General features: G+C 39.6%; 1 protein-coding gene across 2 annotated transcripts in view; it reads right to left on the reverse strand.

Annotated features, from left to right (window-relative positions):
* Positions 1 to 16,347: 16,347 nt before the first annotated feature.
* CDKN2C (cyclin dependent kinase inhibitor 2C) overlaps positions 16,348 to 21,209 on the reverse strand; it is a 13,531-nt gene continuing 8,669 nt past the window's right edge. For both annotated transcript variants that reach the window (XM_077450264.1, XM_077450263.1), the window contains exon 2: positions 16,348 to 16,851. In XM_077450264.1, the coding sequence (XP_077306390.1) occupies positions 16,486 to 16,851 (366 nt within the window). In that variant the 3' untranslated portion in view covers positions 16,348 to 16,485. The remainder of the gene's footprint in view (positions 16,852 to 21,209) is intronic.

Here is a 21,209-nt window from a genome sequence, read left to right on the forward strand (position 1 = left end):
CCTAAAACACACACTAAGGGGTAGATTTACTAAAACTGGAGAGTGCAAAATCTGGTGCAGCTTAGCCCCCCTGGCAGGTTAAGCTTGGGGTGGAATTTCAGTACCATAATCGGTAACCCCAAGCCAGACTCGGGATTGCATTGCAAGATACAGGGAGAGTTACTTACCTTGTCCCCTGGATCCTGCAATGTCCTCCCCGCTGTGTGTGCGAGCCGTCCTCCGCTCAATTCACACAGTGCCTGAGTGCCACTGAGCTCCATTCCCTGCAATGTTGCGACGCACGGGAGCGTAGATCAGCGCTAAATTCTAAAAAGTAAAAACACACAATACACATACAGTACTGTAATCTTACAGATTACAGTACTGTATAAAAAAATTACACACCCCCTTTGTCTCTAGTGAAAGAATATATAGAAGAGCGCCAAATCAGTAAAAAGTGCATTTATTTTATACAACCAATAAAAGTCTCACTTACATCCATAATTATTATTGTCCTCCGTCCAGATAGTCAAATCACTGTTCCCTTTTGCTGGTGCTGTTACTGGATCAATCTTCCTCCACAGCACGCTAGGGGAAGCTCCGCTGTGTTCTGTGATGCACAGAGACACAGACTGGCACGTAGACAGCGTGTGACGTCAGCCGGGGGGTACCCGAGAGCACAACGCGTTTCTGAGCTTGCGCAAGCCTCGTTCGGGCATGCGCGCTCCGTTCTCAAGTGGTCTGTACAGTGCCCTGCATGTAGTTTTATATTATAAATACAGTTTTTTTTCTGCCTGGAATTTGGAGATTGTCCATAGCAACCAAAAAGTGTCCCTTTATGTCAAAAGTGGTTATAGACAGCTAGAAAACAGCGATAATAAATTATAATCACTTGCAGAATTGAGCGATAGCGATTTGTGGGGAAATTCATCATCAAATACTAAATCTAATGACAGTGAAAATTCTGCAACTGAGCAAATTTCTGTGTTTTTGATTTGATTACATTATTGAATATTTTTCATTATTTGTTATAATTATTTATAGTTATTTATTATATTATAATTTGTGATTTTGTGTTTCAAACTACTATCATACCCGGGATGAGTTATTCCTAAGAATTGCAGGCCTGTAATATAAAACGCCAAATTTCCATGCAAAATAATGGTACCGCTTTCAGCACCTAAAATCAGAAATAATCATACCACCAGGGAGGTTAAAATAATACTGGCTCCTCTCCCTCTAACAGTGCCCCCAGACAAAGCTGCTTGGCCTAGGGGCACTGCTGTGTGCGCACTCCAGAATCACTGCTCTATGCGTCGATAAGACACATAGAGCCATAACACAGCCCAACCCCTGCTCTTTCCTCATTGGCTCACTGGCTGTGATTGACAGCAGTGGGAGACAATGGTTTCCTTCTGCTGTCTCAGCCGATGAGGAGGGACAGTCCCCATCCAGCCAAGGCTATTGTGAACATTGCTGGATCAGAGGGGGTTTAGGTAAGGATTAGGGGGACCAGTAGTGCTGCACACAGAAGGTTTTTTTACCTTCATGCATAGAATGCATCAGTCTTTACAACCACTTTAATATAACAAGCTGATTGGCTACCATGCACAGCTGCAGATTTTGCACCCAGTTTTAGTAAATTTACCCCTAACTGACACTGATTTTTTTTTTTCAATTCTACCTCAAATATACTGGCCTTGACCTTTAGTCCTGACCTTTGACCCTAACCTCAACCCTGAGGCCGCGTACACACGGGCGGACTGTTCGCCCAACCTTGTCTGCTGAACAGTGTTTGGGCGGACAGTCCGCTCGTGTGTGGGCTTTCAGCGGACAGTTTCAGCGGACAGTTGGACGGACAAAGTCTTTCGGAAATTCCGAAAAACTGTCCGCTGAAACTGTGTTTGAGCGAACAGTCCGCCCGTGTGTGGGCTTGTCCGCTGTACTTTCGAAATGAGCGGACTGTTCCCGCTCGGAAAGTCCGCCCATTTCGAGCGCGTGTACAGGTAGGCGGGGCCCGCGAAGGAGACGTCGCGGGCTCCGCCGCCTGGAATGGGCTTAAAGGGGAACCCCAACGCCGAAAAAAATCGGCGTGGGGGTTCCCCCCAAGTCCACACCAGACCCTTGTCCGAGCACGCTACCCGGCCGGCCAGGAAAGGGGGGCGAGCGAGCGCGCCCCCCCTCCTGAGCCGTACCAGGCCGCGTGCCCTCAACATGGGGGGGTGCCTTGGGGAAGGGGGGGGCCGCGCGGCCCCCCCACCCCAAAGCACCTTGTCCCCATGTTGATGAGGACAAGGGCCTCTTCCCGACAACCCTGGCCGTTGGTTGTCGGGGTCTGCGGGCGGGGGGCTTATCGGAATCCGGGAGCCCCCTTTAAGAAGGGGGCCCCCGGATACCGGCCCCCCACCCTATGTGAATGAGTATGGGGTACAATGTACCCCTACCCATTCACCTGTGAAATAAAGTACAAATAAAAACACAACACAGGGGGAAAAAATATTTTATTGCACAGCCGGGGGTCTTCCGTCTTCGGGGGTCTTCTCGCCGGACTCCTCCGCTATGTGTGTGTAGCTCTTTTGCCAGCGGAGGAGTCCGGCTTTCTTCCTCCCCGCCGCCGGCCTCTTCTCCCGACTTCGGGGGTCTTGTCCCCCTCTTCGGTTCTTCTGCCGGGCCACCGCGCCTGGTCCGGTGGCCCGGTCTTCTGTCGCCGTCTTCCGTTCTTCTGTCGCCGCCTTCGGTTCTTCTGCCGGGCCACCGCGCCTTCTTGTAGCTCTTTTACAGGCGGTGGCCCGGTCTTCTGTCGCCGTCGCCGCCTTCCGTTCGTGTTCTTCTTCTTGTTCTTCTTGTTCTTCTCCTGGAGATGTTGACTCGACGAGCTCTCCGGCCGGAATGCCGGGGACGCGCTGTGCGGTCACTTATATAGTGACAATGGGGCGGGGTCACATGGTATATGTCACATGGGTTGGTCACATGGGTTGATGTCACATGGGGACTATGACATCGTAAGGGGGCGGGGTCACCATGTGACATCAACCCATGTGACATATACCATGTGACCCCGCCCCATTGTCACTATATAAGTCACAGCGCAGGGCGGCTCTGGCATTCCGGCCGGAGGGAGCGACGTGTCAACATCGCCTGGAGAAGAACAAGAAGAACAAGAACGGAAGGCGGCGACGGCGACAGAAGACCGGGCCACCGCCTGTAAAAGAGCTACAAGAAGGCGCGGTGGCCCGGCAGAAGAACCGAAGGCGGCGACAGAAGAACGGAAGACGGCGACAGAAGACCGGGCCACCGGACCAGGCGCGGTGGCCCGGCAGAAGAACCGAAGAGGGGGACAAGACCCCCGAAGTCGGGAGAAGAGGCCGGCGGCGGGGAGGAAGAAAGCCGGACTCCTCCGCTGGCAAAAGAGCTACACACACATAGCGGAGGAGTCCGGCGAGAAGACCCCCGAAGACGGAAGACCCCCGGCTGTGCAATAAAATATTTTTTCCCCCTGTGTTGTGTTTTTATTTGTACTTTATTTCACAGGTGAATGGGTAGGGGTACATTGTACCCCATACTCATTCACATAGGGTGGGGGGCCGGTATCCGGGGGCCCCCTTCTTAAAGGGGGCTCCCGGATTCCGATAAGCCCCCCGCCCGCAGACCCCGACAACCAACGGCCAGGGTTGTCGGGAAGAGGCCCTTGTCCTCATCAACATGGGGACAAGGTGCTTTGGGGTGGGGGGGCCGCGCGGCCCCCCCCTTCCCCAAGGCACCCCCCCATGTTGAGGGCACGCGGCCTGGTACGGCTCAGGAGGGGGGGCGCGCTCGCTCGCCCCCCTTTCCTGGCCGGCCGGGTAGCGTGCTCGGACAAGGGTCTGGTGTGGACTTGGGGGGAACCCCCACGCCGATTTTTTTCGGCGTTGGGGTTCCCCTTTAAGCCCATTCCAGGCGGCGGAGCCCGCGACGTCTCCTTCGCGGGCCCCGCCTACCTGTACACGCGCTCGAAATGGGCGGACTTGCCTCCGCCTTACGTGGGCGAGTCCGTTCATTTCAAAAGTTGAGCGAACTGTTTGCCCAACCTTGTTCGTCAAACAGTCCGCTCGTGTGTGGGCAAGTCCGCTCATGCAAATTTTGAGCGGACTGTTTGATGAAACTGTTTGCCGAACAAGGTTGGGCGAACAGTCCGCCCGTGTGTACGCGGCCTGACACTCATCTAGATCAAACCCTGATCTAGCTATTTTATCTTTATTTCTTTTTTCTAACTTTTTTTTTTTTTACACTGTTTTTCACTCTAGCAAGAAGAAAAAGACACAATGTTTCTCCATTCAAGAGGAGAAAACAACACAGGTGCATGCTGTACAGTGACTGATCATCGGGATAGCCAATCAGAGGCTATCACAGCAATCAGGCGATTGGAAGCTGGACCTCCAGGTTCCTGATCGTTTGAACAAGACCCAGATTTCGCAGTGAGAACTTGGTCTCTGTGCAGGGAGTATGTTATGTATCATACTCTCAGCACAAACAGCGGCCCATATATACAGCCCCATGGATAAAGAACCACTTCCTGTAAATGCTTGACAGGAAGAGGTTAATAATAATTAAAATAAATAAGTAAATAAAAACAAATCTGACTGTTAGCTCTCGTATCGTACCCTGATCTTTCAAAAAAAAAGATCTATGGTCACAGAATACATGTTTATTTTTTAACATCAGCATTGTAATAACCATAAAAGCAATAGTTATTTTTGACAATCCAATATAAGCTTACATGAAGAATCTTCTTTTGCCCTCATTCACATCGGTGCGATTTGTCATGTAATTTGACAATTCCAAATCGCATGACAAGACGCACCCCATTGCCGGCAATGGAACAGTTCAAATTGCCATGATTCATGTCACAGCGACTTTTAAAAGAGTTCCTACACTATTTCTTTCCAATTTCATTGTAACTTGTATAGACTGCTCTTAAACAAAGTCACAAGCTGCAATGAAATCGAAGGTGCAAATTGCGATTTCAAAGCCACACTAGTGTGAACCAGGGCTTCACTTTGTGAGTTCTGCCTGTTTGCTAGCTAAAGCCTCGTACACGCGATTGGATTTTCTGACAGGAAATGTGTGATGACAGGCTGTTGGCGGAAAATCCGACCGTTTGTACGCTCTATCGGACAATTGTCGGATTTTCCGCAGACAAATGTTGGATAGCAGGTTTTAACATTTTCCGTGGACAAATGTCTGTTGTCGAATTTTCCAATCATGAGTGCACAAGTCCGTTGGACAAAAGTCCAAAGTACAAACATGCACGCTTAGAAGCAAGGACGAGCCAGAAGCCGTCGGTCTTGTAAACTAGCGTTCATAATGGTAAATTAACATTCATGACGTAGCAAGTTATGAAATCTCCAAATGCAGCGCACAATTCTCCTCTTCTTTAATGGGATAATAATGAAGCTGCTTTGCTGGTGATACTGATTGGGTTATTGTAAACAAATTTCAAAGGCTTTTTTTTCTAGTGATATCAAGAATAATATTATTATTCCTGTTATTTTTTTATTTTATTTTTTTGGGCAAGTTAACACAACACCATTATCCTGTAGTTTTTAAGATCAAAGATACAACTATGTTGGTGTCCTTTGTCAATTTTACATTGTATTTTTTAAATGTAACTGCCTACTCCCAAACTGTCATTTGAAGTAAAACACATAGCCAAGTATTATTCTCCACAATATTTTTTAATTGTGCGCTAAAAAAAGAAAACAAATAAAATTAGACATGCTATATGCCAACAGAACTTAACCAAAAAGTGCATTCTATGCATCCAAAAATATAGAAAATACACCAAATCAAAACATTATTCAACCAAAAAAAGAAAATAAAAGCCTCATGCATGTGTCCTGCTTCTTAATACAGGGGGTCAACAATGCCAAGAGTTGATAAAAGCAGGGGTCTGTCACCCGTAGATAATTCGAAAATCATCCAGATTATTCTCCTGCAGCTCCCGCAGCAAAGGCATATGACATAATTGGTCACGATTAACCGCTTGCCGACAAGTAACATGGCTCGGCTGCGCGAATCACTGTCATGTTACATCGATTCCAATTTCGCCCACTAGGGGCATGCCCGTGCTCGCCCACGGAGCCATTACAACTGCCCGGCGGTGATCGTGACCGCCGGGCACTCACAACGGCTCCATTAGCTCTTCCAGGCTTCCTGATGACGCATGTTTGTATGCGAAACACGTAGAGGCTTCTGGGTAATTACAGACATCACTTCCTGTTCACAGACCCATACCAAAACAAGGCTTGGAATGCCAGGATAGTGAGATGGATTGGCGTGACAGATCCCCAAAAAAGACAAATAGCTGGACAGACTCATTGCCAGCCTTGGGGCACCCTAAAGTGTGAGTTTGCATTTTACCTATTGTCAATACATTTTAGTCAAGATAAATGAATATTTTATGCATACATATTGCGCTATGGTGGATTTTTATGGGACAACATTATTGTTATGGAGAATTGAGGAGCACCTAGCGGTAAATTAGCTGGAGCTAAGCCAGAACAGTGGAGTGGTTATCCCAATCTCTTTTTAGGTTCTGGTGAGTGCCCATTTTAGAAGGTGATGGTGGCACATGAATTGGTGAAAAGAGCACAAAGCATGCATGAAAATTTGAGAACATATATGTCAAATGGAAATGAACTTTGAAAATATTATATATTTATGTTGATACTTGAAAAAATATTGGCAGATTGCACTTGATAGTGATTTTGAAAAATTATTGATGTTTAATGAGTGATAATTTTCACAATGAAATTTGGCACTTTATTGACACATTTGCACTTTAAAGTAAGGTTGGTACATAAGGTATATATACTGTGAAGTTGAGGTATACGTTTTTTACATCGTAGCAGTGGTAACATATTATTGGTAAATGTTTTAATCAGCGCAGTTACCCCCTTCTTTTAAACGCTCTTCCTCTCTGCCCAGGGTTCTCGGCTCTTGATTGGACAGATTGATAGCAGCGCAGCCATTGGCTCCTGCTGCTGTCAATCAAATCCAATGATGCGGGCGCCAGGGGCAGGGCCGAGTTCGGTATTCTGTGTCTATGCATGCAAATGCTGGACTCGGAAACGTGCCAGGAAGGTAACCCCCAGGGAGAGCGCTTCACCTAGGGGGTTTACTGATGCGAGGAGGAGCCGCGAGCGCCGCCAGGGGACTCCAGAAGAGGAGGTTTGGGGCCACTCTGTGCAAAGCGAACTGCACAGTGGAGGTAAGTATGGTATGTTTGTTATTTAAAAAAATAAAATAAACAAAGGATTACAATCACTTTAAGTCACATCCACCTAATATGATATCTACAGTCTATGTCACCCTCCCTATGGCATCCTCTCTTGCAGTCTACCGCACCCACCTAATATGATATGTGCAGTCTATGTCACCCTCCCTATGACATCCTCCCCTGCAGTCTACCGCACCCATCTAATATGATCTCTGCAGTCGATGTCATCTTCCCTATGACATCCTCCCTTGCAGTCTATCGCACCCATCTAATATGATCTCTGCAGTCTATGGCACCCAGCTAGTTTGATTTCTGCAGTTTATGGCACCCTCCTCTGCAGTATATTACACCCAGCTAGTTTAAGCTCCCTGAGGTCTATTGCACCCAGCTAGGTCGAACTCTGAAGTCTGTCACATCCACCTAATATGATATCTGCAGTCTATGTCACCCTCCCTATGGCATCTTCCCTTGCAGTCTATCGCACCCATCTAATATGATCTCTGCAGTCTCTATGGCACCCAGCTAGTTTGATTTTTGCAGTTTATGGCACCCTCCTCTGCAGTATATTGCACCCAGCTAGATTAAGCTCCCTGAGATCTATTGCACCCAGCTAGTATGAACTCTGAAGTTTATCATATCCACCTAATATGATATCTGCAGCCTATGCCACCCTCCCCTGCAGTCTATCGCACCCATCTAATATGATCTCTGCAGTCTATGACACCCTCCTCTGTAGTTGATGGCACCCAGCCAGTATGAGCTCCATAATCTGTTGTATCAGCACTCAGTTCATACATGCTTTGTGTACTGTGGCACCCAGATTACATCAATAACGGTGTGTGCAACTAGTGACACCCAAGAATATGAATCATGCGTTGGCACCCAGCTAGGATAGTCCAATAGTGCCATAGTGTGATCTCCTCCGATTTACACATATACACCTATGTGCGCACACACACACACACATATATATATATATATATATATATATATATATATATATATATATATATATATATACATACATGCATGCACACACACATATACACACACATATGCATGCATACACACACAAATACACACACACATGCATGCACACTACACATACAGTATATGCACACACACACACACATATATATATATATATATATATATATATACACACACACACACACACACACACACATTTATACACACACACATAAAAATACACACTACTTGCTGTGTCCTGTGATCTTAGAGCTGGGTCATCAGATGCACAGTCCCATAGCTAAGCTCTCTGTCTGTGGCTCAGCAATGGAGGGCAAGCAGGAAATGTCAGTGTGTACAGCAGGAGGACCCGTATGTTCAGCTGATGTCCAGGCTGGGCAGAGCCTTGTGCTGGGTGTCACTGGGTGTCAGAGCTGAGCCCGGGGAGGAGGCGGCTGTGTTCCGGGGACAGATCGGTGACCGGTCCATGCAGGAGGAGGTGAAGTATGTGTATGGCTGGGAGAGAAGACAGAAGTCACCTATATGGAGAGATGATGGATGGAGGAGACAAGGCTGGCACAGGGAGGCGGGCACCAAGCACACCGCCTGGCAGGGTCACCCTGTCCCTGCTGATAAAGGAGTACAGAGGATGAATACACAACGAGGAACTGTTAGAGAAGGCGCGGAAATATCACAAACCAAACCGCATGCGTCTAAAAAAAAAACAAAAAAAAAACGACTTCCTGACCATTCCATTTTTATTAGCGCCTAAAAATGTGGAAAGATGCGCCAAAAAGCCACTGATCTTCTAGGCGCCTGATCTGAAATGTAGGCGCTAAAGTGGGCGCCACTCTCCAGGGTGGGCGCTAATAATACACGGTTATAGTGCAGGACACAGCCTGAGATCGGACGGATCTGGATCGGGTGACAAATGGAGGTGTGTATGTCATTGCTGGGCCTGTGCAGGGTGTGCAGTACTGCGTAGATACCTATCCTTCTACAGACATGTACCTTATAAATTCTCATATCTTCTATATGTATCAAGTATGTAGGTGTCATGTATATCGCAAGTGCCCAGCAAGACTTCACCTGCAGGTCTGCATTGGTGTATGATCTATCATCCCTCCATCCATTATCTATGGGTTCATCTATATATCCCTTAACATTTATTTTTATTTATCTATCTATCCGGCTATCTACTATCATTCCACCCATTGTCTGTGTATTCATCTATATATCTATTAACAATTTTTTTATGTGTCTATCTATCCATCCATCATGTATTCATCTATATGTCCATTAGCATGGACATTTTTTCTATCTATCTATCTATTATTCAGCCATCGATTATCTATGTATCAATGTATGTATCCATTAACAATTTTTCTATATGTCTACTAATCTTATCTGTCTGTCTATCTACTATCCATTATCTATCAATATATTTATGTATCTATTTCTTTATATTCATCTACATATCTGTAAATCAATACATCTGCAAGTCACTTATCACCTGAGTGCCCTTTATCTTTTTATATATTTTTTAAATAAATAAAAATGACCAGCGTGTTTTGAAGATCATTGATTATTTACAGACTAATAAAAAGACGATGTGTGCGTGTATTAACTTTTGCTATACTTTTAGATATCTACAAAAGTTTTTTATCCGCTTGTTAATTACTGTAAATTTTAGACTGGCTATTGAATTTACAAAGCAATTGTTATCCATGTGACTGTAAATTTTAGATTTTATTGAATTCTGCTGAAAATAAGTAGATATTTTAATACACTAGTGTACAGTGTACACATTAATACATATAATTAATAGATAAAAGATAGAGAGAGAGATAGATATAGATAAATATACCTATATATATATATATATATATATATATTTTTTTTTTTTTTTTTTTTTTTGTCTGAATATGATTGCATGTTTATATGTTTATAATATGTTTACCCATAGGGGTAGGTCTATATAAAAGTGATTTCCCCCAAGATTCAAAAATTCACACAATTTTGACCCGGGCATCATGTATGTTTTTAACTGGATTGGGGGGGGGGGGGGGGGTTGTGAAAGTTTCCATAGTCTTGGGGAGAAACATTTATACCCCATGTATTTAGATATTTTTATGTTTGACTTAATACGTTATTGTGTGAATATAATTACCAATAGCCTGAAACCAAATATTTACCCTGAATAGATACCAACACATACTATAATATCCTGATGAATGCTTATTATTATTATCGTTAATATTATTATTACTACGAATAATAATAAATATTATTATTATTAATTCATGATAAACTAATACAGTGCATATGACATATTTATAAAACAATGAATGTGACAGACACTGCTTTATAAATAATAATAGTAATATCTATCTATCTATCTATCTATCTATCTATCTATCTATCTATCTATCTATCTATCTATCTATCTATCTATCTACCTATCTATCTATCTAGATAGATAGATATTTATATATATATATCTATATCTATCTATCTATCTATCTATCTATCGATAGATAGATAGATCGATCGATATTGCTATCTTAGACGACCATCCAAAGTTGATCAATGATCACGTTATGCCTAAATGAAACCAAAAGGACCCTCTCATGTGGGAAGGGCATCTCGTTATGCATTTTTACTGATATATTTAATCATATATGCATTTATTTTTGAAAACTATAACTAGTTCATTGTAAAGATACACCGAATAGACCCCCGGGGCTGTGGACTGTGTGGTTGTAATTGATCTGATTAATTTCATTCAAGCAGTACATTTTTCTTCCCTCTGCAAGGTGCAGAGTATTTTAATACTCCTTTGGTAAATCACCCCCTTTTCATAGCAGAGAAAGGGGACTGTGAATGTGAAGGTGTCACCGCAGCGGCCTATCAGATTCCAGTTGTCATTTGCCTCCTGGAGAGGAATGATAAGGTAATTGTGTAACTGGCTACAACTCTAGGAGATGTGTTGGTGCAGCGCCTCTGCACATATGTCTTCATGATTCCTAGAACAGGACATCTTTGACTGCTATTAGGCTAGATTCACACCTATGCATTTTACTGCTTTTTGCATTTTTGCAGATTTGCACTACAGTCCATTTAACATTGTTTCCTATGGAACACGTTCTGTAGTGCAAATCTGCAAAATGCAAAAAGCAGTAAAAATGCATAGGTGCGAATCCTACTTTATTTTACAACTTAACATTAAGCATCGATCCTTCTTGCTTCGTTTCCTGTGTCTGTGGGCGGGTGATTTGGAGAAGGTGTAGGGGGAGGGGGAGGGGGGCTTTTAACCCTTTCTTTTCCTGTCTGCTTCTGTTTCCAGCAATTGACATTTCACAGTATATACAACAGGGACTGTGCTGGGGATCGATATTATTATACCATAGATAAATGGGGAATGGATGCAGAGCTGTGCATTCACAATAATGGCCTTTCACAGCTCTGGGTAATAATAATACCGGACAAATCAGCACCTGTCTATGGATTTCTATGTGAATAATACTCTATTAGCAGTTATTGTGAAACAAACACAGATGAAAGGAAAGGAAGTAACCCCGCAAGTTAAAAACAAAAAGTTGAATGATACATCTTAGCTGTTATAATTTGTTGTTTGAAAATCTTGATAAATATTTGACAAATGGTAATCCAATATGATGGGGGGAAAAAAAAAATAACAGGACTGTAATTAGAACGTTAATGTTTGTATTGGTAGGTGTATTAGGAATTTGTAGGATATGGCAGGTTATTTTATACAATAGTCCATGAATTGGGTATTCCCTGATAAGCCAGAACGATTTTCAAAATGTAAATATAAATATATATATATATATATATATATATATATATATATATATATATATATATATATATATATATATATATATATATATATATACACATATATATATAGTTAGACAGACAGGATAATTCTATTTTTTATGAGTTTGCAAGTTTGAATGTTTGTATAGATAGATTCAATTTATTATGAGTTTTCATATTTGTATATATATATATATTTGATAGCGAGAGAGGAGAGACATTCGATTTATTATGAGTTTGCATATTTGTATATATATATATATATATATATATATATATATATATATATATAGACATATATATACTGGACGCTTTTTAGGCACGTGTGTTGTAGGATATGGAATATATAGTTATATATATATATATATATATATATATATATATATATATATATATATATATGATTAATATATATAAATATATTCCATCCATGTATACTGTAGGATCAATTGAATGCCTTTTTAGTTACGTGTATTGGTGTATTGTAGGACATGGAATATATATATATATCTATATATATATAGATATATAGATATATAGACATATATACTGTAGGGTCAATTGGACGCTTTTTAGGCACGTGTGTTGTAGGATATGGAATATATAGTTTTATATATATATATATATATATATATATGATTAATATATATAAATATATTCCATCCATGTATACTGTAGGATCAATTGAATGCCTTTTTAGTTACGTGTATTGTAGGACATGGAATATATATATATATATATATATATATATAGACATATACTGTAGGGTCAATTGGACGCTTTTTAGGCACGTGTGTTGTAGGATATGGAATATATAGTTTTTATATATATATATATATATATATATATGATTAATATATTCCATCCATGTATACTGTAGCATCAATTGAATGCCTTTTTAGTTACGTGTATTGGTGTATTGTAGGACATGGAATATATATATATATATATATATATATATATATATATATATATATATATATACTGTAGGATCAAATTTTTTTTTTTTTTAGGTACATGTACTGTAGGATATGGAATAGTCGAGGCACTTTCAGGACACGAAAGGATGAATAGTGCAACAATTGCATGTTATTTTACTGCTTCTAATAAAAAAAAGTAAACAAACAAAAAAAACAAACGAAAAAGACAAATCGTCCGTTTTTTGTTTTGAATCAGATCAGTACAGTCTATTGTATCTGTATTTTCTTCATGTATATGTATAGGAAGCTTTTATTTATCACAGAATGATTCATTTTGTACGCATTTATGGGTTTCGATCCTTTTGTACAGATCACTACTGTCCTCCCCAGTCATATCTAAAAACCACACTATTTTAGGGGATTTCTAAAGCTGTATCCTCGCTGAAATCGACTAGACCTGATCTTAGATAAATTGCAAACTATATTTTTTGCTGAATTCTACAATTGGATTATTTACTAGTCCCCCGGGGGATGGAACAGTACATGGAACTATTCCAGAAGACAAAACGGAAATAAAGCACAAAAAAGAAATAAGCAGAAGCACACAATTTGACTAGAATGTTAAAAAATAAAATAAAAAAATGGTGAATTTGAAAGGAAGTCACAAACTAAAAATAAAATCATTAAAACACAATAAACGTTATATTATTTCTTGGGGTGATATATCAGCATATTTCTATGAAGAATTATTATACAGATATATTTGTTCAAAGTTGGTCAATCTTGTAAGTGCCTGTGCAAAACAAAAACAAAAAAGAAATCCATTTAATGAATATATAATATTATATTATATGTATAATCAAGCAGACTATTCCATTTGTAACATTTTTATGATCTACATTTTATCGCAGATGTTACAATCTAATCCTACAATCTGCTGTAGATTTAAAATGATGTAGTATAGGGCTACATGATTGGATATAAAGTAACAGGATTTCTTAGCTAGGCCATTACACTTGATGGTCGTTGGTTAATGTTAAAATATTGTACAGACAATTTTGAACTAGGCTGCCCACTTACATATCAAATTCAACCAAAATCTAATAGTATCCAGCTCGATATTAAAGTGCTACCTAGCCCCAAGGTGTTTTATTTTTAACGTGAGAGACTGAGAAAATTCAGTCTGACAAAACCTATAATATGTATATTGATATTGTATGTGTATATATATGTTCTTATTTTAAATTATATATATATATATATATATATATGTATATATATATATATACATAAATACATACACACACACACATATTATTTACCAGTCCTTATTTTTATGTATTTTTTCAGGTACACTCACAGTGAATCTGTAGAAGACCAGCACTGTCACCCTAGCACAGGAACTACAGTCTCTGATTTTGTACTACAGAACCTTTCTCTGGCTTAGGAGGGAGGTGTTTTGTAGTCCACAGAGAAAAAAAAGTGCAAGAGGCTAATGACAATGTTTGAGATTTCAGTGCAGCATTGCCAGCTCACTACAGCATGGTAATTTTATTTCTGGCAGGACCGACAGCCATTTTTTGCAATTATTGAATTTTACAGCCCAAAAAGAAGAAAATAAGAAAAGTTTGTGTTATTTTCATACACTTTGAGGCCCTTGTCACACAGGGTTGGATTTACTAAAGGCAAATAGACAGTGCACTTTGCAAGTACAGTTACACTCCTTTTTCCCAAGAGCTTAGTAAATGTGGTATAGCTTCACTTTGTAAGGAATACTCAATCAGGTGCAAGAAAAATATTTTAAAAAAATGCATTCTTGCTTGCACATGATGGGAATCAGCAGAGCTTTACCACATAAGCTCTAAGTGCAACTGCACTTGCAAAGTACACACTCCATTTGCCTTTAGTAAATCAACATCAAAGAGCTAAGTGTGCATTTAAAACTGCTTATGAGAAGTGTACCATTGTGTTCAATGCTACCATTCATATGTGCATAAATACTGGCAGTGGACATTTCAGAGGATTGCAGCTATAGATTGCAGGACAGGACATTAGAATGTAAAACATGTTAATATAACTCTTGCTTTTTTTTTTTTTAAGCCAATATCTAAATGGGCTCAAACCCCTATGTTCAAACATTTGTTTAACATTCCTCAAAGATGATAATGAAATGAAAAGAAGAAAATAAGTTGGGGTCATCATAACTACACTGGTTGACAGAGCCCTTGAATTTGACTTTTTGTCCTCTGACATTTCCTCTGCTAGGAAACATGCTACTACAATACATAATACTGAAAATGAAAAATAAGATGGCTGTATTTAATAAAACATTCTGGAAAAATGAACAAACCATTCATATTTAGTGCAACAATGTTTAATGCAGCATTGGAGTACAGCATGGGGCAGAGTTATTTCATCATAGACTTCAATATCCTGTCCAGTACAGGAGAAATTCTCAATGTATTTTTATAATTCTCTTGAACTCCATTGGGCAGTTGAGCACAAAAATGTGAAAATATAGCCCCGCCCCCTCCTTACGTAAAGGGCCAGCTTAGTCATAGATGCACATACAGTAATAATTTATAAAAGGCCACCCAAGAGGATGAAATAAAATAAGCACATTTGTATGACTTATTAGATTAGGAACATGGGAGAAGAGGAGACAAGTTTCTGGATAATATAATATTTTGGGATTGACCTATGCTAGAATCCAGAAACAATGGGCCTCCTTTATGAACATGTCCCACATTGCTGTATATAGCAACCAGATAAGCTCCCTTTTAGTTCAGCACTAAACTGCATACATTGCATAGCTGGAAGCAGATTGATTGTCATGGGAAACACAGACAGTTCTCATGATTTTGCTTCATCTGGGGGGGGGGGGACAGATAAGTCCTTTTTGGGGATTCATGAAAAATAAAAAAGGTTCCCACCAATCAGATAAATTGATTTATTGTAACAGTAAATAAAATGTAACTCTGCTTAGTTGCAATGAACAACAGGTCCATCTTTTTTTTTTTTTTTTTTTTTATTATATATATCACTGGGATAGGCCATGCAAGAAAGCTAAAAGAGCAGAAATGGGCACAGGGTGGCATGCCCAGTAGGGCAGAGCAGAGATATTGGTGGCTGGTGGTTGGGGCAGGTCCTAAACAAATGGTTGTGACAGATATAGCCAATAGCTAGTATTTTAACCAGAATAAAGCACACCCAGCAAGCAGATGCCTATAATACAAAACTTCTTTATAGGGGATCCCTTCCCCATCATAGTGCATCCAGCAACAGCTACCCAGCCAGCAGCTGTTGCTGGTCTTCTTCTAAGAAGTGCTACCAGCTATCATTCTACCCCCCACCCCAGCTACAACCACCCCCCCCCCCCCCACCCAAAAAAAAAAAATATCACATTCTTTTGGGGATCACACCCCAGTCCTTAAAGGAAGCAGATGGTACAGAAGGAGCTTTAATCTGTACAGTCTCTGCAGTCCAGTTGGAAAAGAAGTACCCCGGCAGCTGCCACTACGGCTGGCCCCCGGCATTGGCCTGAAGCCATTGTACCACGGGCTCCCTGCTGTACATCCTAGCCAGGTCGCAGGCGGTCTCCCCATTCCTGTTCCTGTGGCCCATACTGCTGTCCGTGTGCAGGACCAACAACTGGACCATGTGTAGCTGGCCCTCTTTGGCTGCCAGGTGCAGAGCTGTGTTGCCATCGTTGTCCTGAAGGTTGACATCAACGTGGAAGTCCAGCAGGATCCTCATGGTGTCGCAGAAGCCGGCCCTGGCGGTGTCGTGGACCACTGAGAAGCCAAGGCGGTCCTTCAGATTGGGGTCAGCACCTCTTCCGAGCAGGAGGCTGGCAATGGCCGGGCACCCCAACCGCATCACCTGGGGGAACACACAGCATATTAATTTATGGGCACTGTACACAGGAGACCAGTCCCATACCCAGGACTATAGAGGTTATATTTACAGGTCCTATACACATGACATATATACAGGTCCTATACTCAGGACATATATACAGGTCCTATACACATGATATATATACAGGTCCTATACTCAGGACATATATACAGGTCCTATACACAGGACATATATAGGTCCTAAATAAAGGACATATATACAGGACCTAAATACAGGACATATATACAGGTTCTATACACAGAGCATATATACAGGTCCTATACTCAGAACATATACAGGTCGTATTCACAGGACATATACAGGTCCTAAATACAGGACATATATACAGGTCCTATTCACAGGACATATATGCAGGTCTTAACCACAGGACATATACACAGGACATATATACAGGTCCTATACAAAGGACATATATACAGGTCCTATACACAGGACATATATTCAGGTCCTATACACAGGACATATATACAGGTCCTATACTCAGAACATATATACAGGTCTTATACACAGGACATATATATCAGTCCTATCCTATGCACAGGACATATATACAGGTTCTAAATACAGGACATATAAACAGGTCCTGTACACAGGATATATATACAGGTCATAAATACAGGACACATATACTGGTCCTAAATACAGGACATATATACAGGTCCTATACTCAGGATATATATACAGGCCCTATACACAGGAAATATATGCAGGTCCTTCCTTAATACAGGACATATATACATGTCTTATACTCAGGACATACAGGTCTTGTACACAGGATATATATACAAGTCATAAATACAGGACATAAAAACTGGTCCTAAATACAGGACATATATACAGGTCCTATACTCAGGATATATATACAGGCCCTATACTCAGGATATATATACAGGCCCTATACACAGGAAATACATACAGGTCCTAAATACAGGACATATATACAGGTCCTACACTCTGGGGATATATACATGTTCTAAATACAGGACATATATAAAGGTCCTATACTCAGGACATATATACAAGTCTTAAACACAGAACATATATACAGGTCCTATCCTATACACAGGTTCTAAATACAGGACATATGAACAGGTCATATACACAGGATATATATACCAGTCATAAATACAGGACATATATATATATATATATATATATACAGGTAATATACTCAGGACATATATACAGGTCCTACACACAGGACCAATATGCAGCTTCTAAATACAGTTCCGGATCAAACACTACATGAAACAGCGAAATAAATTGATGTTTGCATCATGTGTAACCTAACGACATAAAATAGTTCTGCATCTCTACCAGTCTATGGATAAATGAGGTGTGACGTACAAGTCACATAAAAGGAGTTTATACATTTTATTTATACACTTATGGGGTTGAATACTTACAGGCAAGTAGGCTGTTCACTTTACAAGTGAAACGGTTCACTTTGCAAACGAATGTTCCCTTGGTCTATCAATAGAGGAACAATTCACTTTGAAAAAGAATGCCCAAGAAAAAAAAAACGTTTTTTTCTTGCACATGATTAGATGATGTGAGTTAGCAGAGTTTCACCTCATTCATGAAGCTAAGTGCAAATTCCCTTGCAAAATTACATCCTATTTTGCCTTTAGCAACTCAATCAATATTACAGTATACTTTGGACACTGTGTATACTGATAATGTGCACAAAAATAACATTATTTTAACCCCATAATTCCATCTGTGCTGGTTATAGGGACAAGGAAAATAGGAGCTTATAGACTGTGGAAAGGATCCATATGGGGACATAGGAGGCACAGACACAAATGTGTTTCTGCATTTCATATGTAGAAAATGGAAATATAACGTGACACAGATTAGACATATTTTACAAAGTAAGGGATAAAATATAGTAATTCTACATTTTGAGGTATTTTAATGAATACATAAAATTATAACAATATTAATACGTATATTATTATTATTTATGTGTGTCTATATATACAGTATACCATATATACACATATATTTTAGAGGGAGTATATAAAAACTCACAGGTGTTCAATATATATATATATATATATATATATATATATATATAATTAATCATATATATATATATATAATTAATCATATATATATATATATATATATATATATATATATATATATATATACATATGAATATATTTCTCTCTCTCTCTTTCTCTGTGTGTGTATATATATATATATATATATATATATATATCCTTATATTATATACATTCCCTAGAATATACACATATCTATAGAAGGAACATCAAATAAAATAAGGGTACGAGTGCTGCATTGTAATCCAGTTCAGGTTTCAGTACACAGCAGGCTTATACAACATGTGCCCTCTTCAACTATTGTAGAACTACAGATCCCAGTGTAGTAGGGTTGCTGGTGCTTGTAGTTCATCACAGTGGCAGATCACGTTTTTAAGACGTTTCTAAGATCAAGCTTACTGTCTTTCTTTTCACCCACCAAGGATAAATGTGGTAAAATGCAGAAATGTACTACTTTAGAAAGCTTAGAAAAAACACTTCGTCATTACACTCGTATAATATATATCATAGACACATGTAATACACTTTTAAAGACTTACATCACTTTGACGAAGAGGCCTTTGATCTCTATATTATTGTGTGTTCTCTATCAAACCCCAGTGAGGTTCAGGGGGACCGAAATAAACAGAACAATCACCCCTATAATGCACAGACTTGTTTATTATTTATCACATACAGAAAATAACAAAAAAATCTGATGTTGGCAAAGTTCTATTGTCTGATGGATATGTGTGTGTGTGTGTGTGTGTGTGTGTGTGTGTCCATCAGCCAATAGAACGACTATCAAAACCAGATTTTTTGTTATTTTTTTGTATGTGATAAATAAACAAGTGTGTGCATTATAGGGATGATTGTTCTGTTTACTTTAGTCCCCCTGAACCTGGCTGGGGTTTGATAGAGAACACACAATAATATAGAGACCAAAGGCCTCTTCATTTACAGGGGTGTAAATCCTTAGAAGTGTATTACATATGTGTCTGTTAAAATATATGTGTGAGTATATATATATATATATATATATATATATATATATATATATATATATATATATATATATATATATATATATATATATATACACATACACACACACACACACACACTCATATGGGAGGCTATATATATATTTATATACACACACACATATATATTTTTTATGAAATATATTTATTTTATTTTATATTGTTTTACAAGAAAAAAAAAGTTGTTTGCTTAAATTTGCTATTAAATTTAATTTGCTATTAAAAAGGTTGCTCCTAGGACAAGATTGGTTGACTGAAGTGACCGTTTGTATTCCTTTAGTATATTAATCCCATTGTGTGTATGCTTTCTATATTGCACATCACACACACAAACGCACACATAAAAACTGTTTAGACTATCAAATGAGGACCTATAAAAAAAAAAAAAAAGCAACTAATGCAATTTTTAATTTATGGCAAGAGCATGTGGGCAGTGTACCTGTTATTACAGCAAGGCCCCTACATCTGTGTATGGAAGCAGTGGCACCCCTGTCCTAGTGGCCCCATGTCTTGGCCTTGTCACGCCCTAGTCTGGTCCTGGCTGCAGACAAGGTGATGTCACCTCTGTAAACATATGTTATCTCTCTCCGTCTCCTTATACAGTACACACCTTCGTCACACTACACACACACTGATGAATGTTTGAATGCAGCAAGGATATAGGGTTACGTTACAAAAAATTGCTAGATGCTAGCTGATAGAAAAAATCGAATGTGCAGGCCAGAAAGGACAAAAGACCCGCCAGCAATCAGGGGGTTAAATTCACAGCAATTGCGAATATTTCTAATTCATGCTGCGACAAAACTACACCAAAGTCTCTTTCCAAGAGAAGGATTGCTCTACCTGCACGGCACTTGAGTAGGCAGCATAGTAATAAACAAAAAGGGGCAAACATAAAACGGGCCATAAAAAATAAACTGCTACAAAGACAGACCCTAAAGACATTAATGATACGCAGAGGGCATTTTGGGACGATTTGTGTCTTTTTTTCAATTATTATTTTTTCATTGTAAAAAAAAAAGCAACTAATGTAATTTTTTATTTATGGCAAGAGGCATGTGGTCAGTGTACCTGTTATTACAGCAAGGCCCCTACATCAACGTTTTATATACCGTACAACCTATATGTAGGCCTTTAGACAAAACCGATATATATATATATATATAGCTCTTTGGGTAAAATAAATAAATAAATAATAATAGATAGATAGATAGATAGATAGATAGAT

This window comes from Lithobates pipiens, unplaced genomic scaffold, assembly GCF_037356315.1.
Source record: "Lithobates pipiens isolate NorthernLeopardFrog02 unplaced genomic scaffold, aLitPip1_a1.2 Scaffold_23, whole genome shotgun sequence".
In the NCBI taxonomy this organism is placed as follows: domain Eukaryota; kingdom Metazoa; phylum Chordata; class Amphibia; order Anura; family Ranidae; genus Lithobates; species Lithobates pipiens.